At 38.9% G+C, this 27,141-nt stretch overlaps 1 protein-coding gene across 1 annotated transcript; it reads left to right on the top strand.

The window, feature by feature from the left end:
• Nucleotides 1-22,225: 22,225 nt before the first annotated feature.
• Nucleotides 22,226-24,223, top strand: LOC131604717 (uncharacterized). The gene is made up of 2 exons (XM_058877140.1): nt 22,226-23,062; nt 23,324-24,223. The coding sequence occupies exons 1-2, from the start codon at nt 22,226-22,228 to the stop codon at nt 24,221-24,223; spliced, it is 1,737 nt and encodes a 578-aa protein (XP_058733123.1).
• Nucleotides 24,224-27,141: the final 2,918 nt, after the last annotated feature.

Below are 27,141 nucleotides of genomic sequence, written 5' to 3'. Positions count from 1 at the left end.
CAACCAAAAGCAGTTTTTTGTCAAAGGCCATATCACCAAGATAAAGTCTTCAAATGGAAAGAAGCTTCCACGGTAGCTTGTAGAAGACATCTTGAGGTTTCCAAAAAGTCCTAGAACTCATCCATACCTTAAAAATTGAGGGAGATATGCCTTGTCAAAGTTGAACAATTTTGAAGAGAAAAATGTGAAATAAAAGGCTCCAAAATGAATCCTTTTGCGAATGGGCCCAATTTATTTTGATTCAATCTTGATCCTTAAGTCATCAAAGATCTCTAAATCTATTATTTTATTTTTATGGCCTTTATTTATATTTATATGAATTATGATTCACTTGAATAATAAATAAATTAAATAAAATATGAAATAAATAGATTTAAATCAAAAGATTTGTTTTCCAATCATATTAGGTGACTAAATTAACAAATATTGACTCAATTTTCGTTTAAGGCAAAAGTTGGGGAAAGAGTGATTCAAATTGGCCAATTTTGGAAAGCTTCATGATTAAGATTCAATCACACATCAATTGTCCAAATTTTCAATATTGAATCCAATTCTTTTAACCTAATTCTGTCCTTCTTATATACTTAAAGGTGTGCAAATACCAAGGGGACGAATTCACAAGGATTGCTGCTAAAAAGAACCGTGAAAAAAACTTCAACAAATTCAAAGAAGATCCAAATCGATTATGGAATTGGAGGGGGATTCAAGGACCCTTGGAGACTCAGAAACAATCCTTGAAGGTCTAGGGAGCGTTTTCAATCATTCTCGAGGCTCGTAGCATACAGAACCACGAGCATAGGTTCGCGGTTTGCTCCTCTAAATTTTACAATCAATTCTGGTCATTCTTGCATTATAAACATGGTTTGAATATATGTATATGTTTGTGGTGAAGTTTCTAAGCTATCTGGATCGTCCAATTTGAGTTTTATTGCAGGTTGAGAGATTTGCCATAGTTAGGGTTCATGAAATTCGAATTAGGGAATGTTAGATAGAAGCCAAATTGACCAAAACTAACGCCAATTTCGTGCTTAGGGGATGCCTTTCAATCAATCTGGGCGTTTATTTGATATTTATTTGGCCTGTACCGTGAGTTTGACGTTGACAGGTTTTATCTACAGGAATGTTCACAGTTAAAAGGCAGCAGGATCGTAGCAAATTCCCAAGCCCCCAAATGGAGACGATGAACAGTGTTGGCGCCTTTTGCGTTATTTAACTTTTTGAATTTTTCATATTGATATAATTTATTTGACAGATGCATTATAAAAAACGAACGAATAATGGCCAGATGGTGAAAAGCGCTTGCTTTGTCCTCTCACCCCTCCAATTGCGGGTTCGATCCTTGGTACCCCAGGTTTATTTTTATCTTTTCCCTTGAATTGATTTTCCGCAAGATGCAGTACCCTTGCCCCACGCGCGTTTAGGATGTACCCTCGCCACATGGCCATCAGATTCCCACCAATCCATATCCAACGCTCCCAGGGATGCTTCCTCACCATACACCTTCAGAGGCAAACCACACAGGATCAGCCAGCTAAGTCTTTTTCTAACTTTTATTTTATTTTAATTATATAAATGTATTTTACTTATTTCTTTTAATTTTGTTTTCTTTATTATTTTAATTATTTATTTACTTTTATTTTTATAACTTAAATTTTTTATATAGCAATTTTACAATTGTTTATTCTTTATCGAGAGTTCGATTTTTTTTACCAATAGTATTGTTATTTTGATTAAACGATTAAATTAATTGTTTAAACAGGTTAATATTTTTATTAATTGATTAAAATACTTATTAGGGTTTGACAATTTAATCGAAAACCTATTTTTTTTCGATTTAATTAATTAGGTTAAAAGCCAATAATTAATTAATCTAGTTCTTTATTTATTTTATTAACCATGGTTAACTTATGCCCAATCAGGGTTGCGAAGTTTGTCATTAGATCACTCATGCACTAAAAATTTTCCTTTGTGCAGCTTTTCAGGGTTACCATCAGGGTTCTTCCGATTACGTGCCACGTCAATCGAGAAACTAAGTTCTGATTCTTTATTGATTGAAATTTATTCATTTATTTATGCCTTATAAATTAAATTAGGGTTTATTTTTAGCCAATGAACTCGTCCTACACTCACCCTTCTGTTTATTCTTCCTTTACCAATTTTCAGGGTTAACCAACCGGTCAAAGCTCGAATGTTCGGTAACCCTAAAACTCACTATATTTTAATTTCCTGTTTTTATTCTTATTACTTATGTCAAAAATATCTGCCTTGTGGGGTTTTTTATCTTTATTGCTTTTTCTCCCCCTTCCCCGTGGTTTATTATGTAACTGCTCCTGGGTTGTATTGTGTGGCCTTGAAGGCACTTAAAACTGTATGCATTATATTACTGCGTGGTTAGTAATTCTAGGGAGTGATAACTTATGAACTGAATGTAGAATCATTAATTTGTACAAGATAAATATTTGAATTGATCACGTGAATGTGCACCCACACACCTTTTATGGTAACCCCTCTTGTTGCCTGTTGCCTGTTGCCTTGTGTTTTTCAGTGCAGAATAGCCAAGTCCCTCGAATACGAGGATGCCTCAGCAATGTTGCCTTCGGTTCATTCTTAAGATCATAAGTCCCAATGATGCTGCCTTCGATTCGCTAATATGATCTCGTCCCTCGAAGTTGCCTACGAGATGCTGAGGTGTCCTCTGGTTGCCTAAAAAATGATGGTTATTTTGATCCTTCCCTTAGACTACCTGTCCCTCTATGGCAGGGACAGTCTTATGGCGAACGATACTCTCAATGACCCTTTAACCTCCAAATAAAAGGACTTCCCACCCTCCTATGGTATGGATAGCCCTGAAAGGCTAAAAGAACACTTTTACAAATATCAAGGTAATTTGCCCTTAATTGCATGCTCTGGTTTAAATTCCCTTTTCTACCCTTTTCTTAAAAAACTTCAATAAGGCTACGCTCATTTACGAGCTAAAGTCTGTAGCGGGGAAAATCTGACATCGAAGCCATGGGATTGACTCGAATCAATATTCCGTTTGAAATCGCCACCGCGCTTTATTTTTTCAAAGGAAAAGGGAAAAGAACAAAAACCCAAAGTTTTGTTTTAAAAACAAGAAAGAGAACTCAGGTTCGGGTGTTGATTATATGAGGGGAAGGTTTAAAGCACCCCTCATATCCGTGGTACTCCACGGGAACCTTTTTGAAAATCTGTGTGTGTGTGTGCTAAAAAACGGTTTGTTTTATTTTTAAAATAAGCTCGGCAAAGCGTTAAGCTTTGGGCCTACATACCTCCTCGGTGCAATGGAGAAGTCAGAGCTAATGTAGTTCCGCTTTTGGGAAAACGGTTTTAAAAACGAATAAACACTTTATCGTCGTCGGAGAGAAATACTCAGCCATTGATCTTGAGCATGAGAACAAACGAGTTCTTTGCATCGCAAATGAAAGAAGGGCTCCAACTCGGATAAAATCAACGAGTATGCCACCAGCTCTTTCACGCGGAAAAGATCTCGTTATTATCAATCAATTTCAAAATCGTGGGGTATGACCACTCGTTTCGACTATTAACGGTGTCTAAACTTTTTGAAGAAAAGCCACTAAGGGCAAAAGATATTTGTAAGAAAAGGTTTTGAAAAGGTTTGCAAACATAAGAAGATTTTGGAAAAAGGGAGAAGATTTTGAAAATTTAAGAATGGGAGGAGATGAAGAGGCTAACCTAGTGCATAAAATAAAAGCTAAGGAAAGAAACGGTCTAACCAAATAAGAAGCCAACACTTGACATTAAGAGTCAAGGTAGTTTTCCCATCCTTTGGAATTATCAATACCAACACATTAACACTTGGGGATCCAGATGAACTTATTATCTTAGCACCACTTCGCATTAAGCACATTAAGATTCTGACGAAAATCGGGCAGAGTAACGGCTGTTTTCGGCTAAAATCCTTATCTCAATGCCTTGGAATTAACCATAAAGGGGTTTCAAGGAAATACCTGCACATATAAACAGACAACAATCCAATGCCAGACAGACAGAATAACAGCAGAGTAATAACAGAATAAGAGTCCAGAGGCACTAGGTCCATAAGTCCGAATCTCCAAAATGCTCAGGATAGTAACCAATAGTCCAAAGAGAGCCTTATGTGTTTTTTAGATTTTTGTTGTTTATTAGTGTTTTAGCATAAAAGTAAAGTATGGTCCAAGTGGACAAAGAGAAAATAGCGGAAACATAAACATATGTCCAAATGGACAAAGAGAAAATAGCGGAATTATAAATGTCCAAATGGACAAAGAGAAAATGGCGGAACGTAAATATGATGAAATGATAAAATAATGCGATAAAGCGGGAAATATAAAGAGCGGTATAATAAATGGCGGAAATTAAAGTTAGTTGTTAGATGTTAAAGATAACCATCTTGAAACTTGTCAAGTATGTTATCAAAGTTAGTAATGAAGATCGATGGTGAGTGAGTGATGTACTCGGATTTAAGGTCAATGGAAACTTATCAGAAGCTTGATAAAATCATAGCGACTACACGATAAATTTCCATAAGTCATAAATCAACCGCATACAATTCTCTTCCATATTTGATCTTTTATCGAGTCGGGACAAATGTAGGAGAACTCGCCATGTATCAAGATCATCAATCAAAAGAAATAAGAGGGAGGAGAAGAAGTCATCTAGTCTTTATCAAGAATCCATAGAATTCTCAAGATATTAAGACTTTCATTGATCAAAAGAAAATAAGATGAAAAAAGAGATAAGAATGGAAACATAAATTGATCTAGTCTTTATCAAGAATCCATAGAATTCTCAAGATGTTATGACTTTCATCGATCAAAAAGAAATAAGATGAAAATAAGAATGAAGACATAAATTGATCTAGTCTTTATCAAGAATCCATAGAATTCTCAAGATATTAAGACTTTCATCGCTCAAAAGATAGATATGATGAAAATAAGAATGAAAACAAATTGATCTAGTCTTCATCAAGAATCCATAGAATTCTCAAGATGTTAAGACTTTCATCGATCAAAAGAAAGATAAGATGAAAATAAGAATAGAAACAAATTGATCTAGTCTTCATCAAGAATCCATAGAATTCTCAAGATGTTAAGACTTTCATCGATCAAAAGAAAGATAAGATGAAAATAAGAATGAAAACACAAAAGATAATCAACTCACACTATCATTAATATCATTCATCCATTTTGGTGGATTAGGTCATTTCAAACCTATCAACACCCTAGATCCAATGATATTAATGAAGTGGAGGAAGAAGGAAGCCAAAACAAGCATGAAAAAGGCAAAAAACCACATTCTGCCTGCTGGAAATCGATTTCATGCAGGAGGAAATCGATTTCCATAGTGCAGTTTTCAAAAAAACAAGTTACGTTCAGCAGGAAATCGATTTCAGACTTAAGGAAATCGATTTCCTCAGTGTAAATTCCAGCAAAAACAGCATTTAGAGGCATAAAACTTGACTTGAACAAACATACAAACACCTTATGATCACATATCAATTGGAGCACGAATTTTCCATCAAATCACCAACAAATAGCACCAATATAGCATCAAAGATGCATTGAACACAAGCAACAAAGGATCACATTATGATATACAAAAAGGATGAAGAAAATTACCAAATCTTGAACAAAACTTATATCTACTTCAAGAATCACCAACACAAATCTTGATCTCTCAACAATTGAAGGAAAAAGAGTGAAATGGATGGTGGTTTAGCTCAAAGTTTGTGAGGTTCAAGGTGTGACTCACAAACTTTATGAAAGAACAAAGAGCTTTGGTGAATTTGGTAGGGATGAGGAGAGAAATTGCAAGGGATTTTTTGGCTCTCAAAGCTTGAGAAATGAGAGAGTAGTGGGCTCTATTTATAGGATGAGAGCAAGAGTAGTGGTAGTTTGGTCTTTTTGCTTTTGGTAATTAGCTTGTGTTTAATTGGTGATTAAAGTGGCATTTAAATGGTAAGAAATGGTAAAATGGGGTTTAAGTGGGTTTAATGAAGGGGTTAATTTTGATGAGGTGGAAAATTGGTAAAATGATCAAAGAAAAAGGTGCCAAAATGATGTCAAGCTTCCCTCCTTATATTTTTTGAATTTTGCCTTAAGGAAATCGATTTCCCCATGAGTGAAATCGATTTCACTCTGTTCCAGAAGAGAAATTGGCGCAAAATACACTAGGGAAATCGATTTACCCAGGAGGGAAATCGATTTCATGCTGTCCAGAATGTGATTTTGTTGAAGATTGCTGCAGGGAAATCGATTTACCCAGTAGGGAAATCGATTTCATCAGTCAAAAATGTGAAAAATGCCTTGTTTATTGCATGTCTTGGCTTGGTACCTACAAAACAAAAGCCTACAAAGAAACAAACAAATGTTTTTGGTATTTGGGTTAGTATAATATGCATACAAGATAAACAATCATTGGTGCTTGATGGTCCCTCTTATTGATGAGGTGAGTGCAACACCATAAACAAAACTTCCAAGTGAAGCTCTTGATTAGTGATTGGGATATGAATGATATAGGATCTTAGGGTCAAAAATTGTGGTATGACAGATGCCCCTATTTAAGTTTCTTCGATTTGGAGATATGATGATTGGAAATCTTCGTTTTGACAAGATCAAAGAGACTTAAATATATAAGACACAATTTTTGATCCTTAGATGCAATGCAATGTTAATGAATGCCTATGATGATGAAACATGACAACACTGGGGAGTAAAAGGAACTCCACTGGGGAAAACAAATGTCTTGCTATAACTCCGCTGGGGAAGACAAAACTTTGTTGGAGAGATGAAACTTTGGTGGGGAAAGAAACTTCTCTGGGGAAAACACTTCGCACCAGAGAGGTTAAAGCATCCTTTTTCAATAGGGATGAGAAAAGGGGAACATCCTCTTTCACTAGGGATGAGAAAGTATGCATCTTGAATCAGAATGCCAATCTTTTGTTAACAGGAATCACACCATCGTACCACTAATGATATGAAGAGATGTATCACCGTACCACTGACGATAACACATACCAACGTTCCACTGAAGGCATGAAGAGATATACACCCGTACCACTGATGATATAACAAGAGATAATTCATCGACGTACCCCTGACGATGAAAGAGATGTACCGCCGTACCACTGACGATAACACATACCATCGTTCCACTGAAGGCATGAAGAGATATACCACCGTACCACTGATGATATAAGAGGGGATAATTCATCGACGTACCACTGACGATGAAAGAGATGTACCGCCGTACCACTGACGATAACACATACCAACGTTCCACTGAAGGCATGAAAGAGATATACCACCGTACCACTGATGATATAAAAGGGATGATTCATCGACGTACCACTGACGATGAAAGAGATGTACCGCCGTACCACTGACGATAACACATACCAACGTTCCACTGAAGGCATGAAGAGATGCCCCTTTGAACCAATGATGGTGAAGAGCAATCAATAATACTTTTTAATGATTTGAGGATGCATACACAAGTGCATAATCTCAATATTCATCATTCAGCGACCAAAATTCAATCCATGACCAAAATGGAAAGAAGCTGCCAAAAAGACTGGACCATGTGAGGGAGAAACTCACTGGTCTTCTGTTCATAATCATCTGAACAGAATAACTGAAACATATTATCCACCTAGAAACAAATTCAGTGGGGATTTTCAAGGAAAATGAGCTTTTTCTGCTTAAGACACTCTAAATGAAAGAGCAATCTGTTTGACAGTAAATTTCCTGCTAGCAAATGTGAATGTATGACTGTTTTTTATGTATGTTAATGATGCATATGCTGCCAAAACTTAGCACAAGAATTAACTCGAGAGACGGAGTTCGAAAGATAACATAATCAAGCATGTCTCAAGCTGAACATCGGAGCAAAAACTGCTATATCCATCTTTTGATGGCTTCAGAATATATGCTGCCCAACACTAGGGAACATTGGAGCTGAGAGAACACAGTAGTTGAGTTCTACACCATATTTGAACCAGGCCAAAGGTGTATTGAGTGGAGCACATTCTTCCTTTTTTGCGCATGAATACATTAACATATCCATTCCTTGTAATGCACTCATGAATCAAAGTAAAACTTCTTTTATAATTTTCAAAAGGATTTTGTTGAAATCAATTTTCTCTTTGTTTCAAAAATTACTATCAACAATAAATGACATTTTGAGAGATATGAAAGAAATAAGATTGTCAAATAAAGGGTAAAGGCTCAAACTTTTTTAATAGAATGGTAGCCTGCAAAAGGCAAGACCCCATGGATTATTACAAAGTTTGGAAAGTGGTAATTTTTATGGAAAAGGTACATTGAAATGTAATGACCCCATCCTCTCTCTCAACTGGGAATTCCTGAGCAAAGGCTTTCGTTGAAAAGTGTTGAACTTCTTCATGATAAACAGATGACTGCTGGTGATCAAGTCTTGTCTGATGTAGTTACTTGCCATGAATCCCTAACTTTTTCCTGGACCGCCCTTTCGGGTTTTCAGTCCACCGGGTATCTTATTCTGTTTATGTCTCTAATTTTTGCCTGGACCGCCCTTTCGGGTTTTCAATCCACCGAGACGCTCCTTTTTGCCTAAGCCGTCCTTTCGGGTTTTCGACTTAGCGAGCTGTTCTTTTATTATTAAGGCGAAGTATTTCTTGACTACATCAGCATTCACGGGACGTGGGAGCTCTTCTCCATCCATAGTTGTAAGAATTAATGCACCGCCAGAGAAGGCTTTCTTAACAACATATGGTCCTTCAAAATTAGGAGTCCACTTTCCCCTTGAATCGGAGGTGAAAGACAAGATCCTTTTGAGCACGAGGTCGCCTTCTCTGAATACACGAGGTCGAACCTTCTTATCAAAAGCTTTCTTCATTCTTTTCTGGTACAACTGACCATGGCATAAAGCCGTCATTCTTTTTTCTTCTTTCAAATTCAATTGATCAAACCTGCTCTGACACCATTCAGCCTCAGATAACTTGGTTTCCATTAACACTCTCAATGATGGGATCTCAACCTCGACAGGGAGCACTGCTTCCATACCATAAACCAAAGAAAAGGGAGTTGCCCCGGTTGAAGTACGAACAGATGTACGGTACCCATGCAAAGCAAATGGGAGCATCTCGTGCCAGTCCTTGTACGTAACAACCATCTTTTGCACAATCTTCTTAATATTCTTATTTGTTGCTTCAACAGCTCCATTCATCTTTGGCCTATAAGGCGAAGAGTTGTGGTGTTCAATCTTGAAGCTTTCACACAGTTCTCTCATCATGCTGTTATTCAGATTCGAGCCACTATCAGTGATGATCTTGCTCGGTACACCATATCTGCAGATGATGTTGTTCTTGATAAATCTAACCACAACTTGCTTTGTCACATTAGCATATGAAGCAGCTTCTACCCACTTGGTGAAATAATCGATTGCTACCAGGATGAATCGATGTCCATTCGAAGCCTTGGGTTCAATCATGCCAATCATATCAATACCCCACATAGAGAAAGGCCATGGGGAAGAAATAACATTGAGAAGTGTCGGAGGCACATGAATCTTGTCAGCATACACTTGACACTTGTGACACTTCTTTACAAATTTGTAGCAATCAGATTCCATTGTCAACCAATAGTAACCTGCTCTGAGCATCTTTTTAGCCATCGAATGTCCATTGGCATGAGTACCAAAAGAACCTTCATGGATTTCATGCATCAACATGTCTGCTTCGTGTCTATCCACGCATCTGAGCAAAACCATGTCATAATTTCTTTTGTACAGAACATCAGCATTGATGAAGAAACTGCCAGCCAATCTCCTCAAGGTTTTCTTATCCTTATTTGATGCCCCAAGTGGGTACTCTTGAGTCTGAAGGAAATGCTTAATATCAAAATACCAAGGCTTTTCATCTGTTGATTCCTCAACGGCAAATACATGAGCAGGTCTATCAAGACGCCTGATTGTAATCTGAGGTTCCTCATTATGGAAATTCACTTTGTACATGGAAGACAATGTGGCTAAAGCATCGGCCATCTGATTCTCATCTCGAGGGATGTGGTGGAATTCAACTTTGTTGAAGAATGTCAATAATCTTCTGGCGTAATCTTTGTAAGGAATTAAACCAGGATGACGAGTTTCCCATTCTCCTTTAATCTGATTAATCACAAGTGCGGAATCTCCATAAACATCAAGAATCTTAATTCTCAGATTAATGGCCTCTTCAAGTCCCATGATGCAAGCTTCATACTCAGCAATATTGTTTGTACAGTCAAAACATATCCTTGCAGTGAAAGGTACATGTGACCGATGCGGTGTGACAATAATGGCGCCAATTCCATGGCCATGAACATTAGAAGCTCCATCAAAAATTAAACCCCATTTGGATTCAGGATCTGGCCCTTCTTCTGGCAATGGTTCATCCCAATCTTGAGATCTCAAATACATTATATCTTCATCTGGGAAGTCCATTCTGATAGATTGATGATCATCAATTGGTTGGTGAGCGAGGTACTCTGCCAACACACTTCTTTTTACAGCTTTTTGAGCTCGATATTCAATATCATATTCTGATAATAACATTTGCCAGCGAGCAATCCTTCCAGTTAATGCAGGTTTCTCAAATACATACTTAATTGGATCCATTTTGGAAATCAATAGGGTGGTGTGGTTCAACATATACTGTCTCAGTCGGCGAGCAGCCCACACCAAAGCACGCAAGTTTTCTCAAGCAGCGAGTATCTTGTTTCGCACTCGGTAAACTTTTTGCTAAGGTAGTATATTGCATACTCTTTTCGACCAGACTCGTCATGCTGACCCAACACACATCCCATTGATTTTTCCAGCACTGTGAGGTACATAATTAGAGGTCTTCCCTCAACTGGAGGGAGCAAAATGGGAGGTTCAAGCAGATATTCTTTAATGTTGTCAAAAGCTTTCTGACAATCTTCATTCCACACACATCCCTGATTTTTCTTTAACAGCTTGAAGATTGGCTCACAAGTAGCAGTCATATTGGAAATGAACCTGGAGATATAATTCAAACGTCCGAGGAAACCTCTCACTTGTTTCTCAGTCTTTGGTGCTGGCATTTCCTGAATTGCTTTGACTTTATCAGGATCCACTTCAATTCCTCTCTGACTGACAACGAAACCCAATAATTTTCCGGAACGGACACCAAAGGTGCATTTGTTTGGATTTAAGCGGAGACGATACTTTCTCAAACGCTGAAATAACTTTAAAAGATCTTCCATGTGCCCCTCATCTGACTGGGACTTGGCAATCATATCATCCACATAAACCTCAATTTCTTTGTGCATCATATCATGGAAAAGAGTAGTCATGGCCCTCTGATACGTCGCACCAACATTCTTCAGCCCAAATGGCATCACTTTGTAACAGAATGTCCCCCAGGGTGTGATAAAGGTTGTCTTTTCCATGTCTTCAGGTGCCATCTTAATCTGGTTATATCCTGAAAAACCATCCATGAAGGAGAAAACCTCAAACTTTGTCGTGCTATCTACCAACATATCAATGTGTGGTAGAGGAAAATCATCTTTCGGACTGGCTTTGTTCAAATCTCTGTAATCAACACACTTGCGAACTTTTCCGTCTTTCTTCGGAACATGCACAATATTGGCAATCCATTGAGGATATACAGAAGTGACAAGGAAACCTGCATCTATCTGTTTCAAGACCTCATTCTTGATCTTTTCTGCCATATCAGGATGACTCCTTCTTAACTTTTGCTTGACAGGAGGACATTCTGGTTTCAACGGCAAACGATGCTCCACAATATCTGTGTCCATCCCAGGCATGTCTTGGTAGGACCACGCAAAAATGTCAACATACTCTTTAAGAAGCTCTAACATCCTCTTCTTAACATCTTGATCAAGCAGTGCCCCAATCTTGACTTCCTTTTTATCTTCTTCAGAACCCAAGTTGATGATTTCTAATGGCTCTTTATATGGCTGAATGGTGTCTTCCTCGTGCTCAAGCAGTCGGGAAATCTCATCAGGAATACATTCATCACTCTCTTCTTCTGCCTCATACACAGGACACTCGAAGTTAGGAGAGGGCGCAGGGTCATTACTTTCAACGGTTTTATTGATTAATCTGCACAAATGATTATTATTTCAGGAAAAGGAAAGATATATGCAAACATGTAATCGTGCAGATTATGGAAAAAATGAAAACATTTTTTAAGGTTTTTTGTGTTACCACTTTCCAGAAAAAGCAAAAAGATTAAAAGCATGTATATGCAGAAACAAAATGACTTTTATTGATGATTTTAATGTTTAAAACAAACAGAAAATGGCCCCAACAACTTCACTTTCATCTTGGGACGAATGAAAGGATTTTTGAAAAGCATAAAAGCAAATTACTTTGAAGCATGAGTACACTCAGGAATGTCAATGGTGATCCAGTTCTTAATCATCTTTCCGTGGGTCACAAAGCTTGGCACTTCTGGCTCTGGTTCATCTTCAACAATAGCGTTCACTTCTGGAAGAGTTGGGTGTAGAAACCCAGCACTATGAAACATTTCCTGATAAGGACGAAAAGCAGATTTAGACTTCATCACAGACTTGTCTGAGGCAGAAAATCCCAGACCAGCTCTATTCTTGTTCTCTTGTAGACTCACCACTTGTCCCCAGATTCCTGAATGTCCACTCTGAACCACCAGCTGAGCGTCTTTGAAGGAGGCAATGGAAGCTTCATCCTTTTTGATTTCATCATTAACAGACAGGGCTTGGAATGCAGTTCCAATGACTACTTCATCAGCCTCTATGGTACGGAACGAAGAGAGATGACTAATCAGCAAAGCTTGTTCTCCATTCACAACGACCATCTTTCCATCTTTCACAAATTTCAACTTTTGGTGAAGAGTCGAAGTAACTGCCCCAGCCTCATGGATCCATGGGCGTCCCAATAAGCAACTGTATGCAGGGAAAATATCCATCACTTGAAAAGTAATCTTGAAGACAAATGGTCCAATACCAATAGGCAAATCAACCTCTCCGACCACTGATTTCTTCGATCCATCAAAAGCCTTGACGATCACATTGCTAAATCTCATTGGTGTGCCACCATAAGACAGCTTAGCAAGAGTGGATTTTGGCATGACATTCAGCGATGAGCCAGTATCGATCAGCACATTAGACATCGAGTCCTCTTTGCAACTGACAGAGATGTGCAAAGCCAAATTATGATTTCTTCCTTCCTTAGGCAAATCTTCATCACTGAAGCTCAAATTGTTACATGCAGTGATATTACTCACAACCCCATTAAACTGATCCAGCGTCACATCATGATCCACAAAGGCTTGATCAAGTATTTTCATCAAAGAATCCCTATGAGCAGGAGAATTCGCCAGCAGCTCCATTATAGAGATCTTGTACGGAGTGCGATGCAACTGATCCACAATCTTATAATCACTCATCTTGATAAGCTTCAAAATCTCATCCATCTCCTTTCCTGAAGATGACCCAGCATTCACTCTTGTCGCATCATTATTGTTCACAGGTACTTGAGTAGAATTCCTCTGGACATCCACAACTGTTTGGGGCTGAGTAAAAACTCGTCCGCTTCTAGTCACTCTACTGACATCTGCTATATTCTCAACAGAAGACAGAGGCTTAATCTCGATTTCTTTTCCAGCTTCCAGCATGGTGGCATTGTATCTGTAAGGTACAGCCTTATCAGAACTATAAGGTACAGATCCAGGCAAACATATCACAAGAGGCTCCACAGCAGCTTTGCCATAATAACCAATCTCTACACATTCCGGGATTTCAAAGCATGGTTCAATCACATTGACATCATCTTCATCTCTGTCTCTCAGAATCTCAATGAGCCTTTGATCTATCATCTCTTGCAAGTCTCTTCTCACAATATAACATCCTCGAGGATTGACTGAACAAATCCTACAAGCAGCATGATTATGTTCATAATGACTGTATTCACACAGAGTGGCATGCATCTCTACCAATGACCCTCTGATGTCTTCCACACGATAAATCTTATACTTCCCAGGGCAACCAGATACCATGTTCACAGCAGACGCTTCATGAGTCGGCAACGGATTGTTCTACACATTTGGACCAATATCACGGAAAGAGAGCATTCCAGAACGGACCAATCTCTGAACTTCATTCTTCAGGGCCCAACAGTTTTCCAAATCATGCCCAGAAGCATTCTGATGATAAGCACAAGTGGCATCAGCTTTGTACCACCAAGGGAGTTTCTCTGGCACAGGAGGTGGTGACCTTGGTTGAACCAACTTCTTATGAATTAGAGCAGGATACAGTTCAGTGTATGTCATAGGGATAGGATCAATATTAACCCGAGGATATGGATTTCGCCTTGCTGGTTGTTGATTAACAGAAGCTACAGGCACTGAATTCACAACAGGAGTTACTGACGCCACTTGTTGAGATTGATTTCTGAATCGACTATTCCTCCCATGAGAAACAGCATTAGCATCTGATTCTTTCTTCTTCTGGAGTGAAGAACCATACTTCTTTGTACCCCCAGACGAATTGTCATTCCGAACCATACGACCTTCTCGCACAGCTTCTTCCAATCTGACACCCATACCCATCATTTCAGTGAAGTCTACAGGAGCACTTGCAATCATTTTCTCATAATAAAATGGACCAAGAGTCTTCAGAAAAATCTTAGTCATTTCTTTTTCTTCCATTGGAGGAATCACTTGGGCGGCAACCTCACGCCATCTCTGAGCATACTCCTTGAAGGATTCTTTCTCTTTCTGCATCATAGCTCGCAATTGATCTCGATCAGGAGCCATGTCCACATTATACTTGTATTGCTTTACAAACGCTTCAGCCAGGTCATTAAAAGTGCGAATATGGGTGCTATCAAGGCCCATATACCACTTAGAAGCAGCTCCAGTCAAAATGTCTTGGAAATAGTGAATCAACAGACGTTGATCATCAGTGTGAGTAGACATCTTTCTCACATACATCACCAGGTGTGCCTGAGGACAGGAATTTCCCTTATACTTCTCAAATTCAGGCAGTTTGAACTTAGCAGGTACTTTCACATTGGGAACAAGGCAAAGATCATGCACATTCTTTCCAAACAGTTCTTTCCCACGCAAGGCTTTCATTTCTTTCTGCAGTTCTTCAAACTGATCTTGGAAACCATCCATTCTGTCATGAATTTCACTTGGAGCGGAATCATAAATGGGCTCTGGGACAAAAGGACCAGTATGAACAATAGGAGATGTGTTAACCATAACAGAAGTCAGTGGACGAGTCATCTCAGGAACAGACAAATAACCTTCAGGCATGCCCCAGGGATATCCATTAGGCATACGTTGCTGAGTAGCACCGGCAGGAACAACAGGAATGGTTGTAGCAGCAATTTCAGAAATCACAGTGGTCTGACCCTGAGCTTGGGCATTGGTAGGAGGAACCTGATTCTGATTCTAATTCTGAGCAGCCATCAACGTCTCAACTAGAGCAGTGAGACGATCCACACCAGATCTCAAAGTAACAACCTCTTCACGTAGCTCACGATTCTCTTGTTCAAGACCTTCCATCTTCTTCTTGCAGTTAGCTCAAGTATTATACCGGTGAGACAGCTTGATTCTGTATGAAGAACACTGAATAAGACCTCGGGAATACTCTCGGAAGCAAGACCAAAATGCAGAATGATGCATGAAATGTAATGCAAATGATTTTTATTTTGGTTTTCAAGGAACTTTTAAGACATTAATTGTAACATTAACAAAAAACATCATGAAACATAACAGTATTCTTTCATTAGTAATGGGCAAGCATACAAAGGGATTCAAAGATCCAAAATTACAAAACAAAGGAAAAGCTAAAAACTAGAAGGGAACACTTCCGATGAAGATCCAACTCCTCTCTGCAGCTTCCTATGGAGCTTCTCCAATTCATCTTCATAAAAAGCCTTCAAATGAGCATTCTCGACCATCAACTTATCAGCAACTTCTTTCCATGCCACTGAATCTTCTTGTTGTCTCTTTCGCTTTTCACCATGTTGTTGAAGTAACTCTCCTTGATGACGAATCTGATCGTCCTTTTCCATCAACCAACCATCTTGGATATCAAGCATTTCATCTTTTTCTTTCAAGTGTATCTTCAACTCTTTGTTTTCAAGCTCCAAAGCATCTCTTTCCACTCTCAACTTAGCCACGAGCTCTAGATGTTCTTCACCACTTTCAACAGGAGTAGTGAGAGACAATGGTGGAGTAAAGAGTAGAGAAGGCTCTTCAAGCAAATAAGGCATCTGAAAAGTACGAGCTCTAGCTTGAACCCAATCAGTATAGTCTTTGAGAGTGTAGATGTTGTTGATTGGCTATAATTTTTGGTAAAACTCATTGTGTTTCTATCTTGTCATATCTGGTGTCATGACATGCATTCTACTGTTGTGAAGTTTTTCTTATGCAGGCCTTTACCTGTTGTCAAGGCCGATGTCATGACATTCGCAGCTGTTACGTTCTTTTCTATTACTATTTATGGTTATGTGATCTGATAAGATTCCTGCGCTTTATTTGGAAATGTTGGATTTTGATCTGATTCAAGAACGTCTTTGATGGTTATTATTTTTAGTTCCTTGATTTATGGAAATTAGTTTTATTAGGTTTAAAACTAATTTGGATCCAAGGCCCAGCTGCTGCGTTTTTCTGAAGGCTATTTATTTTACGAAGAAGCTGCAGACCAGATTAGGGTTTTTGCATAGAGAAGCTTTAAGAGTTCTTTGTTTTAAGTTTTTGTGTTCTAGCCTTCTTGTAAGCCAAACAATCATCATGATGATTGTCTTGGTCTAGGTGTTTTGGTTTGAGTTGTAAGAAGTACTCGAAGCTTTTAAGCAAGAGTACTATTGTACTTGATTAAAGCTTTTAAGCAAGATCAAGTTGTGTCCTTGAAGTGTGTCTTCTTTTGTTATTCGTAGAGTGTTTTTCATCACTGCTGTGATTGAGGGGGAGTGAGTAGGATCTCTGATCTAAGTAGTTTTAGATTGAAGTTGCATTGGGTAGATATTAAGTGAAAGGAGTAATCTTGATCTGTATTACCTTTAATTGATATTACTTATAATGGACTTCCTCCCTGGCTTGGTAGCCCCCAGATGTAGGTGTAATTGCACCGAACTGGGTTAACAACTTTCTTGTGTTGTTATTCTGTTTACTTCCTGTTCATTTGTTTAAAAGCATTCAGATAGTAATGTCGTGACATCCGGTACGACATCGCGTGTCTGAGTCCAGAATTTCAATTGGCATCAGAGCAGGCACCCTGCCTGTTTTTACTGGGTGAGATCTAGGGACAGTATTTTCTGGTACTATGGACAAAGAAGGTGGGGGATTTGTGATTAGACCACCCATTCTGGATGGTTCCAATTATGATTATTGGAAACCTCGCATGGTGGCTTTTCTGAAATCCGTGGATAGTAAAGCATGGAGAGCTGTGAACAAAGGATGGGAACATCCTGTCATTACTGATAAAGATGGCAAGAAAACTCTTAAACCAGAGGAAGAATGGGACAAAGATGAGGAGGCATTGGCGCTTGGCAACTCTAAAGCTTTAAATGCTTTATTCAATGGAATTGACAAGAATATATTCAGACTAGTACACCAGTGTGAACTAGCCAAAGATGTCTGGGATACCCTCAAGACTACTCATGAGGGCACCTCCAAAGTGAAGATGTCAAGACTTCAACTGCTAACTACGAAGTTTTAAAATCTAAGGATGAGAGATGATGAAAGTATTCAGGATTTTCATATGAATATACTTGATATTGCTAATACCTCAGGAGCTTTGGGAGAGAAAATGTCTGATGAAAAGCTGGTAAGAAAAATCCTTAGATCCCTACCTAAGAGATTTGATATGAAAGTTACAGCTATAGAAGAGGCACAGGATATCAGCAAAATGAAGGTAGAAGAGTTAATTGGATCTCTTCAAACCTTTGAGATGGGGATCAGTGACAATTCTGAAAAGAAAAACAAAAGCATAGCTTTTGTGTCCAACTCTCAAGAAGAAGCAGAGGAAAATAGAGAAGAGAATCTATCTGAATCTATAGCTATGCTTGGTAAACAATTCAACAAAATAATGAGAAGAATGGATCAGAAGCCAAGACCTAATGCCAAGAACATCTCATCAGACACCAGTAGATCTTATGACTCTGGCAGAAGAGCAAAACCAGAAGAAAAGTACAATCACAGCAAAGGGATTCAATGTCATGGATGTGAAGGGTATGGACATATTAGAGCTGAATGTCCTACTTATCTCAAGAAACAAAAGAAAGGATTGTCAGTCTCCTGGTCTGATGAAGAGTCTGAGAGTGACTTTGAAGAAGAATCAGCCAAACATGTCACAGCCCTTACTGGGGTTTGTAATTCTGATGAAGACTCTAGTGAAGATGAGCTAACCTTTGAAGAACTGGCAGCCTCCTACAGAAAGCTGTGTATCAGAAGTGCTGAAGTTTGTCAACAAGGTGAAAAGCAGAAGAAATACATAGTTCAGTTGGAGGCTGATAACAAAGGACTTAGTAAAACTATATCTGACTAAACATTGAAATTATCATGTTACAATCCAAACTTGATCAGATGTCAAAATCTGTAAAAATGTTGAACAGTGGCTCGGATATGTTGGAGGAGATTTTGCAGATTGGAAATAGTTCAGGAGATATGTCTGGTATAGGATTTGTTGGTGCAAAGAAACATTCCCAAGATAATAGCAGAGCTAAACCTGAAGCTGAGATGTTGAAACCAATGTCAAAACATGTGACTTAACATCAAGACAAAAGTGGAATGAAGAGAAAGTTTCAAAGATGGAGATGTCACTACTGTGGAAGATTTGGACACATTAAGCCCTTTTGCTTCAGATTATATGGATACCCAGATCAAGCTCCTTACTACAAACCTAAGCAGATCATGCCCATCCAGAAGCAACAATGGAAACCTAAAAATATGGCTTTAATAGCCCATACATCTCTTAGAGTTTCAGCCAAAGAAGATTGGTATTTTGACAGTGGATGTTCCAGACACATGACTGGAATCAAGAATCTGCTTGTTGATATCAAGAATCACTCTACTAGCTATGTAACCTTTGGTGATGGAGCTAAAGGAGAAATCAAAGGAGTTGGAAAACTAGACTGTTCAGGAGTGGCAAATTTAGAAGGTGTTTTGTTGGTCAAAGGCCTGACTGCTAACCTCATAAGCATCAGTCAACTCTGTGACCAAGGATACCAAGTCAACTTCACTAAAGCTGAGTGTGTGGTTACTAATGAAGAAAAGGGAGTAGTAATGAGGGGAGTCAGATCCAAAGATAACTGCTACTTGTGGGCTTCCCATGAATCCAGCTACTCAACTGTATGTTCTAAAGAAGAAGAAGCAAAGCTGTGGCACCAAAAACTTGGCCACCTTCATCTAAGAGGTATGAAAAGGATTATTTCTCTGGAAGCTGTGAGAGGAATTCCTAAGCTACAAATTGATGAAGGAAGAATATGTGGTGAATGTCAGGTAGGAAAACAAACCAGGATGTCACATCCAAAGGTTAGACACCTGACCACTTCCAGAGTTCTTGAACTGTTCCATATGGACTTGATGGGACCAATGCAAATGGAAAGTCTTGGAGGAAAGAAATATGCTTATGTGGTTATGGATGACTACTCCAGATACACTTGGGTAAACTTCATCAGAGAAAAGTCAGATGTGTTTGATGTTTTCAAGGACCTGTGTCAAAGAGTTCAAAGAGAAAAAGAAAATGGTGTTGTGAGAATTAGAAGTGATCATGAAAAGGAATTTGAGAATCAAAAGTTTGCTGATTTCTGCTCCTCTAAAGGAATACATCATGAATTTTCATCCCCTATTACTCCACAGCAAAATGGGGTTGTTGAAAGAAAAAATAGAACCATTCAAGAATCAGCCAGAGCTATGATCCATGCTAAGAATCTTCCTATCTACTTCTGGGCTGAAGCCATGAATACTGCTTGTTATGTCCATAATAGAGTTACCTTAAGAAAAGGAACCTCTACCACCCTATATGAGATCTGGAAGGGAAGAAAACCCACTGTCAAATACTTCCATGTGTTTGGTAGTAAGTGTTACATTCTTGCTGATAGAGATCACAGAAGGAAGATGGACCCCAAGAGTGATGAAGGGATATTTCTGGGCTACTCTACAAACAGTAGAGCCTGTAGAGTGTTCAAATCAAGAACCAGAGTAATAATGGAGTCCATAAATGTTGTGGTTGATGATGTCCACAATCAAGCAGATGTCACAGAAGATGTCGGAACATTCTGGGATATTACAGCTGAAGGATCTACAAGAGAAGATGATTGCAGTCCTACTATCACAGAGTCTGAGACTGAACCTCCTAACAAGAGTCCATCTATAAGAGTTCAAAAAAATCATCCTAGTGAACTTATTATAGGAGATCTCAACAGTGGAGTTACTACAAGGTCAAGAGAACTAGCTTCAAACTCTTGTTTTGTGTCAAAAATTGAACCTAAGAATGTTAAGGAAGCATGAACAGATGAGTTCTGGATTAATGCCATGCAGGAAGAACTAGGCCAGTTTGAAAGGAATGAAGTATGGGAGCTGGTACCAAGACCTAAAGGTACTAATGTCATTGGAACAAAATGGGTTTACAAGAACAAGTCAGATGAACAGGGAACGGTTATCAGAAACAAAGCAAGGCTAGTTGCTCAAGGATACACTCAAGTTGAAGGAATTGACTTTGATGAAACCTTTGCTCCTGTTGCTAGACTTGAGTCAATCAGATTACTGCTAGGAGTTGCTTGTATTCTAAAATTCAAACTATACCAGATGGATGTGAAGAGTGCTTTCTTGAATGGATACTTGAGTGAGGAAGTTTATGTGGAACAACCTAAAGGTTTTGCTGATCCAAACCATCCTGACTATGTGTACAAACTAAGGAAAGCTCTTTATGGCCTGAAACAAGCCCCTAGAGCTTGGTATGAGAGACTAATTGAGTTTCTTACTAGTAATGGGTACAGGAAAGGAGGGATAGATAAAACTCTTTTTGTTAAAGGTGAAGGAGGAAAGATCCTGATTGCTCAAATCTATGTGGATGATATTGTGTTTGGTGGGATGTCAGACAAAATGACTAGACATTTTGTTGATCAGATGCAATCAGAATTTGAAATGAGCCTAGTTGGAGAATTAACTTATTTTCTTGGGCTGCAAGTTAAACAGATGGAAGACTCGATCTTTCTCTCTCAGAGTAAGTATGCTAAAAACATTGTTAAAAAGTTTGGAATGGAAAATGCTACTCACAAAAGAACACCAGCTCCGACTCACTTAAAATTGTCCAAAGATGAAAAGGGAACCAGTGTTGATCAAAGTTTATACAGAAGCATGATAGGAAGCCTGCTGTATCTCATAGCCAGTAGACCTGATATTGCTTTTGCTGTTGGGGTGTGTGCTAGGTATCAAGCAGATCCAAAGATCAGTCATATCAACCAAGTCAAGAGGATCCTGAAATATGTGAATGGTACTTGTGAGTATGGAATGCTCTATTCTCATGGGTGTGAACCTATTCTCACTGGATATTGTGATGCAGATTGGGCTGGAAGTGCTGATGACAGAAAAAGTACTTCAGGAGGATGTTTCTTCTTGGGGAATAATCTTATTTCATGGTTCAGCAAGAAACAAAACTGTGTGTCTTTATCCACTGCAGAGGCAGAATACATTGCAGCAGGAAGTAGTTGCTCTCAGCTTGTTTAGATGAAACAAATGTTAACAGAATACAATGTCACACAAGATGTCATGACATTATATTGTTACAACTTAAGTGCCATTAACATTTCAAAGAATCCCATTCAGCATAGCAGGACCAAGCACATTGATATTAGACACCACTACATTAGAGATCTTGTTGAGGATAAAATAATTTCCTTGGAACATGTTGCTACAAATCTTCAACTGGCTGACATTTTCATAAAAGCTTTGGAAGCAAATCAATTTGAAAATCTAAGAAGTAAACTAGGCATTTGTCTTTGTGAAGGATTATAGCAATTACTCGGGTGTGGGGCCAACATTATTTCTCTCTCCAAATATTTGTTATCATTACACATTAAAGTGTATTTTCCCCCTCTTTTACAATTTGTCCAAACGGTTTCCATTCCCCCAAAACCTATCCTCAACACTCACGCTACCTCTCTGTGTCGTTGCATTCACAAACCTCTACCCAGCATTCCATTTTCTCTCACCATGTCTCAGAGTTCTCCCTCAAAGAAATCGTCTCCTTCCTCTGAAACAACATCAGGACCTAGGGCACCCAATGTGGTGAGTGATCAAGATGTTGTGTTGAATGTTGTGCCATTGAACTCTGTTCCTGCTACCGATTCTGTTCGTAGTCTACCAAGAAATATGCATGCAAGAAAATCTACTGGTGGATCTGTTCCAGAAACCTTTTCTGCTCAGGGTAAAGAGGGCTCTGCTTATGTTCACAATGCGATTGCAGGTATTGTCACAAGAATCTTGAATGAAGGGCACATGGTTGATGGAATATATGTTCCTCTAGCCCAAATTCCTGCCTCTGAGAACAACAAAGATGATCAAGATGGTCAAGATGATGCTAGCAAAGATCAGGATGATGTTGAGACATCTATTGATAACAATGATGAGACCCCCGGTGCCAAAGATGTTGAGACATCTGAAGCTATCAATGTTGAAACATCTGGTACTAAAGATGCTGAGATTCTTGAACCTGAGAAAGCTGAAGAGGTTCCTGTTGCTCCTTCTAAAGAAACCCTTAATGAAGGCCCTACTGTGCATGATGTGGTGAATCTGGATGATCTGGATGATTCTATTGACATTGCTGATGATGAGCTCATCTCTAGCATCTCTCATAGAGTCAAGACTTGTAAGGGCAAACAGGTTTGTGATCAAGATTTTTCCAAACATCAAGTTACTCCTCAAAAGAAGGTCACTATAAAGAAGATCAAGAAGGTCCCTGCTGAACCTTCAACCACTGGGAGCAAGATTGCTGTGAAGAAGAGGAAGGAAAGAAGTGTTTCTGCCCCTGAAGACGATGTCTTAAGTGATGTCCCTGACATCCCATCAAAGAAGAAGATTGCTGTCACAAAATCCTCCACAAAGGTTCGTGATGTTCCCCTGGACAACATTTACTTGCACTATGCTTCAAATGTCATCCAGTGGAAGTTTGTTTATCAAAGAAGGCTGGCTCTAGAAAGAGAATTAGCAAATGATGCTCTGGAATGTCAAGAGGTCATGAAGCTCATCAAGTCTGCAGGTTTGATTAAGACTGTTACTCATTTTTCAAAGTGCTATGAAATGCTTGTGAAGGAATTTATTGTGAATCTGTCTCAAGATTGTGGTGATGGAAGAACTGATGATTTTCATAAGGTGTATGTTAGAAGAAAGTGTATAGATTTTTCCCCTGCTGTTATCAACCTATATCTAGGTAGAGATGCTGAGGATCAACCAGAGCTTGAAGTAACTGACAATGAAGTATGCAATGTTATCACTGGTGGTAAGGTCAAGAAATGGCCCATAAAGAGTAAATTGTCTGCTAGTCTTTTGAATGGCAGGAATGCTTTGCTGCACAAAATTGGTGCTGCAAACTGGGTGCCTACCAATCACACTTCTACCATTGCTGTTGGCCTAGGAAAATTCATTTATGCTGTGGGAACCAAGACAAAATTTGACTATGGGACCTACATATTTGATCAAACTATGAGGCATGCTGGTACCTCAGCTACCAAGCTCCCCATTGCTTTTCCATCCCTGATATGTGGGATAATCCTCAAGCAACACCCTGGAATTCTGAAAAGTAAAGATTCTGTATGTAAGAGGGAGAGTGCTTTGTCTTTTCACTACAAGCTGCTCCAGAGGTCTTATGACATGACATCTGCTGGGACATCACAACCCAGCAAGTCTGTGAACAAAGCCCTTCTTATTGCTGAGCTGAAAGAGACTTGTCAGGAGTTGGACAACAGGAAGACGAAGCTTGAAAAGCTCATCCAAAGTCTTGAGCAGTCTACAGATGATGATCTTGCTGGTGGAAAGGATGGTGACCATATGGATGAAGACAAAGGTGCTGATAGTGGGGCTAAGGAAGAGGCTGAGGATGGTGAGGGCTCTGAGGATACTGGGAGTAGTGATGCTGCTGAAGAGACTAGTAGCTCAAGTGAAGACAATACTGGTGGCTCTAGTGATGAAGACAGTGATGGGTCTGATGATTAGCTCTGATTCTGTTTGTGTTTGGCTCCTTTTGTGGCTAAAAAGGGGGAGTAATGGTTAATGGTTGTTTTTGGTGGTTTTTTGGTTTTTTTGCTGTTGATCTTTTTGGTTGATGGACATGGTTGTTTTGTTGTTTTCTTATATTTTGGTTGTTTTCTGGTTCTCCCTGACAATGACAAGTGGTATTCTGTAACAGTTGATTAAATAGATATTTTCTGGTTTTCTGGTGATTAATCAAGTTGGCTGTTGTTTGCTTACAGAATTTATTTTTCTGTTGTTGGCTGCTGTGTATGCTCTGATATCTATTTGGGTACATCAATTAGTGTTTTAGCCAAAAATTTGCAAAGGGGGAGTTTGTAGATGTTGTTGATTGGCTATAATTTTTGGTAAAACTCATTGTGTTTCTATCTTGTCATATCTAGTGTCATGACATGCATTCTACTGTTGTGAAGTTTTTCTTATGCAGGCCTTTACCTGTTGTCAAGGCCGATGTCATAACATTCGCAGCTGTTACGTTCTTTTCTGTTACTATTTATGGTTATGTGATCAGATAAGATTCCTGCGCTTTATTTGGAAATGTTGGATTCTGATCTGATTCAAGAACGTCTTTGATGGTTATTATTTTTAGTTCCTTGATTTATGGAAATTAGTTTTATTAGGTTTAAAACTAATTTGGATCCAAGGCCCAGCTGCTGTGTTTTTCTAAAGGCTATTTATTTTACGAAGAAGCTGCAGACCAGATTAGGGTTTTTGCATAGAGAAGCTTTAAGAGTTCTTTGTTTTAAGTTTTTGTGTTCTAGCCTTCTTGTAAGCCAAACAATCATCATGATGATTGTCTTGGTCTAGGTGTTTTGGTTTGAGTTGTAAGAAGTACTCGAAGCTTTTAAGCAAGAGTACTATTGTACTTGATTAAAGCTTTTAAGCAAGATCAAGTTGTGTCCTTGAAGTGTGTCTTCTTTTGTTATTCGTAGAGTGTTTTTCATCACTGCTGTGATTGAGGGGGAGTGAGTAGGATCTCTGATCTAAGTAGTTTTAGATTGAAGTTGCATTGGGTAGATATTAAGTGAAAGGAGTAATCTTGATCTGTATTACCTTTAATTGATATTACTTATAGTGGACTTCCTCCCTGGCTTGGTAGCCCCCAGATGTAGGTGTGATTGCACCGAACTGGGTTAACAACTTTCTTGTGTTGTTATTCTGTTTACTTCCTGTTCATTTGTTTAAAAGCATTCAGATAGTAATGTCGTGACATCCTGTACGACATCGCGTGTCTGAGTCCAGAATTTCAGAGAGCAACACATTGTTTTGTTCCCAAATGTCTCTTCCTATCAACATGGTGCCAAGCACGCACAAACCGATTTCTCATATCCGAATTTCCATCTTGATTAAGATAGAAGATTCCTGACACAAGGATATTAGCGGGTCTCTCCTTCATGGGGTAGCAAAATTGACGCCTTGCAAGAATGGGGTTGTGGGTAATTCCTCCTTGTATACCAAGAAGAGGTACATTAGGGAATTCTCCACAACTATCAATAATCTCACCAATGTCATAAGCAGGATTGTACCAATGGATATTCCCATTAGTAAGAGGCATGATCTTCTGAGACCATGAGAGACCATCAAGATTATTCAAGAAACTCTTAGCTTGAGGTAAGTGCGAAATAAACCACTTATAGAGCAACGGAGTGCAACAGTTGATAAGTCCACCTTTCTTATCATTCCTATGGTGGATGGAATGATACGTATCCCCAAGCAAAGTAGGCACAGGATTCCCAATCATGAAAATCCGAATAGCATTAACATCGACAAAGTTGTCAATGTTGGGAAAGAGTATCAAACCATAGATGAGCAAGGCCAGAAACGTCTCAAAAGTAATCATACTTCCTTTACTAGCCAACATAGAAGCCTTTCCAATCAAGAACTTAGAAGTCAACCCCCAAATTCCTCCTTTTTTGGTCATGTTTTCTTTTACATCTGATATCTTCAAATAAAGAAGCTCTGCTATCTCATCAACCTGAGGCTCTTTCTCCAGACCACTAAACAGTATATCATTCGTAACTGGCAAACCAATCCAATAAGAATACTCCTCCAAAGTGGGCATAAGCTGATAATCAGGAAAGGTGAAACAATGATAAACCGGGTCATAAAACTGCACAAGAGCCTCAAGAATCCCTTTTTCCACTTTAGTCTTCAAGATAGAGATCAATTTTCCATAACGGTTTTTGAAGTTGTCAAGATTAGGAACCAAAGTTGCTAGCTCTTTCAATTCCTTTGCACTTGAATTTCTGAAAGTGTACTTCTTGATGCTTGTCTTTTGATCCATGGTACCTGTGATGTTTACAAAAAATGTCTCTAAGTTCCTTGAAAACCATTTGTGAATATCATTTTTATGAATGCATGAATGCATGGTTTATGCATCAACCACAATCAAGAGCACACAAGATCACATCAAATCACACAAAATCACACAGTCCAGGTTCTTAGGTTCGACGTCACGAGCATGGAGCCATGGGTCTACCCATCCCACAAGGAGTGATCTAGGGAATTTTGTACCTGCCAATCGGGTTCTACAAAGGTTCCCAGAGTTTTCAATCTTCTATCGGATATTACCGGCACGCACAATTGCTCATGGGCGCCAATAATATGCCTAAAAAGACCTCGTCTGAGCGTAGTATCGCATGACAACAAGATCAAATTAGTACTTGATCTTGTTTCTGCACTACATCCTAAAAAAGCTTAGATTGGTTAAAAAGGTTCTAGGCCATTCAGCTTCTACGGACACTCACTATTGAAAGTAATAGCGTTATCACGATGGTTCGTAACAACCTCTACTACCTTCCATGAGGCCTCCACTGATTGGGGTTCCACCATATGATGCTCATGTTAAGGATTGCTCCTGACATGCAACTATTGGTCTTACC

This window comes from Vicia villosa, linkage group LG5 (assembly GCF_029867415.1).
Source record: "Vicia villosa cultivar HV-30 ecotype Madison, WI linkage group LG5, Vvil1.0, whole genome shotgun sequence".
NCBI classification, from domain to species: domain Eukaryota; kingdom Viridiplantae; phylum Streptophyta; class Magnoliopsida; order Fabales; family Fabaceae; genus Vicia; species Vicia villosa.
The sequence above is the reverse complement of the archived record's forward strand: the minus strand, read 5'-3'. Positions and strand labels throughout refer to the sequence as shown.